The 1,422-nt window shown below is 32.3% G+C and overlaps 1 protein-coding gene across 1 annotated transcript in view; it reads left to right on the top strand.

The window, feature by feature from the left end:
* The window catches only part of LOC105448734 (netrin receptor UNC5C-like), a 44,641-nt gene that overhangs the window by 9,502 nt on the left and 33,717 nt on the right, over window positions 1–1,422 (top strand). Inside the window, exons 2-3 of the mRNA XM_011687476.1 lie at window positions 521–718; window positions 796–1,315. Coding sequence (XP_011685778.1) covers window positions 521–718; window positions 796–1,315 — 718 coding nt within the window. The remainder of the gene's footprint in view (window positions 1–520; window positions 719–795; window positions 1,316–1,422) is intronic.

The following is a 1,422-nucleotide window of genomic DNA, read 5'->3' as shown; positions in this document are numbered from 1 at the left end:
AATGATGAATCTTCTCTTTATACATTTAATACAAATTATGAATTGAATATAATGTATTAATTATCCAAATATTTGTTAAAATAATTGCAAATTTATGTCAATAATTGTCGATAATGTCATTGTTTTTTAATTACCGACGGGCCCCCTGGGCCCCTTTGATGGTAACATTTGCTCAAGGTCGGTGCTAGAGGCGCAAAAGTTAAAAAAGAAGATCGCGATTGCCAAGCGCGTGGTGACGCTTGTTGCAATGAAGATCGTTTGTTTCCCAAACAATCAGTGTCTTGTTCCCAAAGTATTTCATTGAGTATTTTCTCTACGGTGGATGTCAAACAGTCACAGTTTACCGCGTAAACGTCAATAATCAGTATTCACTATTCAGCAGCCTGAGGGATTGTAGCAATTTTTGAAAATGGCTACAAAAAGAAAAAGAGGCGATGAAAATAACAGTGAGAATGAAAGTGATACCGACATAAATAATAAAAATAAAACATTACAAGTTAAAAATAATTTTAATATTAAGATTGTGAACGGTGCAAAAGTTGGAGTGTGCAAATTGTGTCAAACTGTAACTAAGACAATCAAAATGACGAACTCAAATACAACTGGTCTTAAAAGGCATTTGCAAAAGAATCACGCAAAAGTTTATGAAACCATATTTGGAATTCTCAAATCAGGAATATCTTCGAATCAAAAATATATTCATGATATGTTAAAGCAGGTATGTGTTTGTGTTTAATTGTTGACATTATTGAGCTATTTATGATTGAATATTTAATTTTTATTTACTTATTATAGACAACGCCAAGTGTCATAAATCAGGATTTTGATCGCAAGATAGTCAAATGGATGGCATTGAAGTACCTTCCTTTCAACTTCTTTGATGATGAAGAAACGCAAGAATTTTTTAGTATTCTAAATCCCAAAATTAGTATGCCAAAACGTACTGCGATGCGAGCAAAGGTCGTAGAAGTCTTTACGGAAATACAAAAATCTGTAATTGATATCTTGAAGCAAAACAAATCGAAAATATCATTCACATTGGATGGTTGGACATCTATTGCAGGAAAGTCTTATTATGGAATAACTGCACATTTTATTAATAACGACTGGAAATTAGTGTCTGTTGCTTTAGATTTCGTCGCTTCAAATGGTTGCCACACAGGGAAAGATATCGCGGAAATATTTTTTAAATCTTTAAGAGATAAAGGCATTTTAGAAAAAATCCTGGGAATAACGTTGGATAACGCTGCGTCAAATACTACATTCATTACAGAATTTGAAAAATTTATGAAAAATAATTCACTAGATTTTGATCGTGAGAACCAACACTTTCGTTGTATTGCGCACATTATAAATTTAGCTGTGCAGGATGCTTTAAAAAAGTTACTTATCGAAGAGATTTCTGAAGAAATAGATAACAAT

Source organism: Wasmannia auropunctata, unplaced genomic scaffold (assembly GCF_000956235.1).
Source record: "Wasmannia auropunctata unplaced genomic scaffold, wasmannia.A_1.0 LD336083.1, whole genome shotgun sequence".
Taxonomy (NCBI): domain Eukaryota; kingdom Metazoa; phylum Arthropoda; class Insecta; order Hymenoptera; family Formicidae; genus Wasmannia; species Wasmannia auropunctata.
This window is presented reverse-complemented; position numbering and strand designations above follow the sequence as displayed.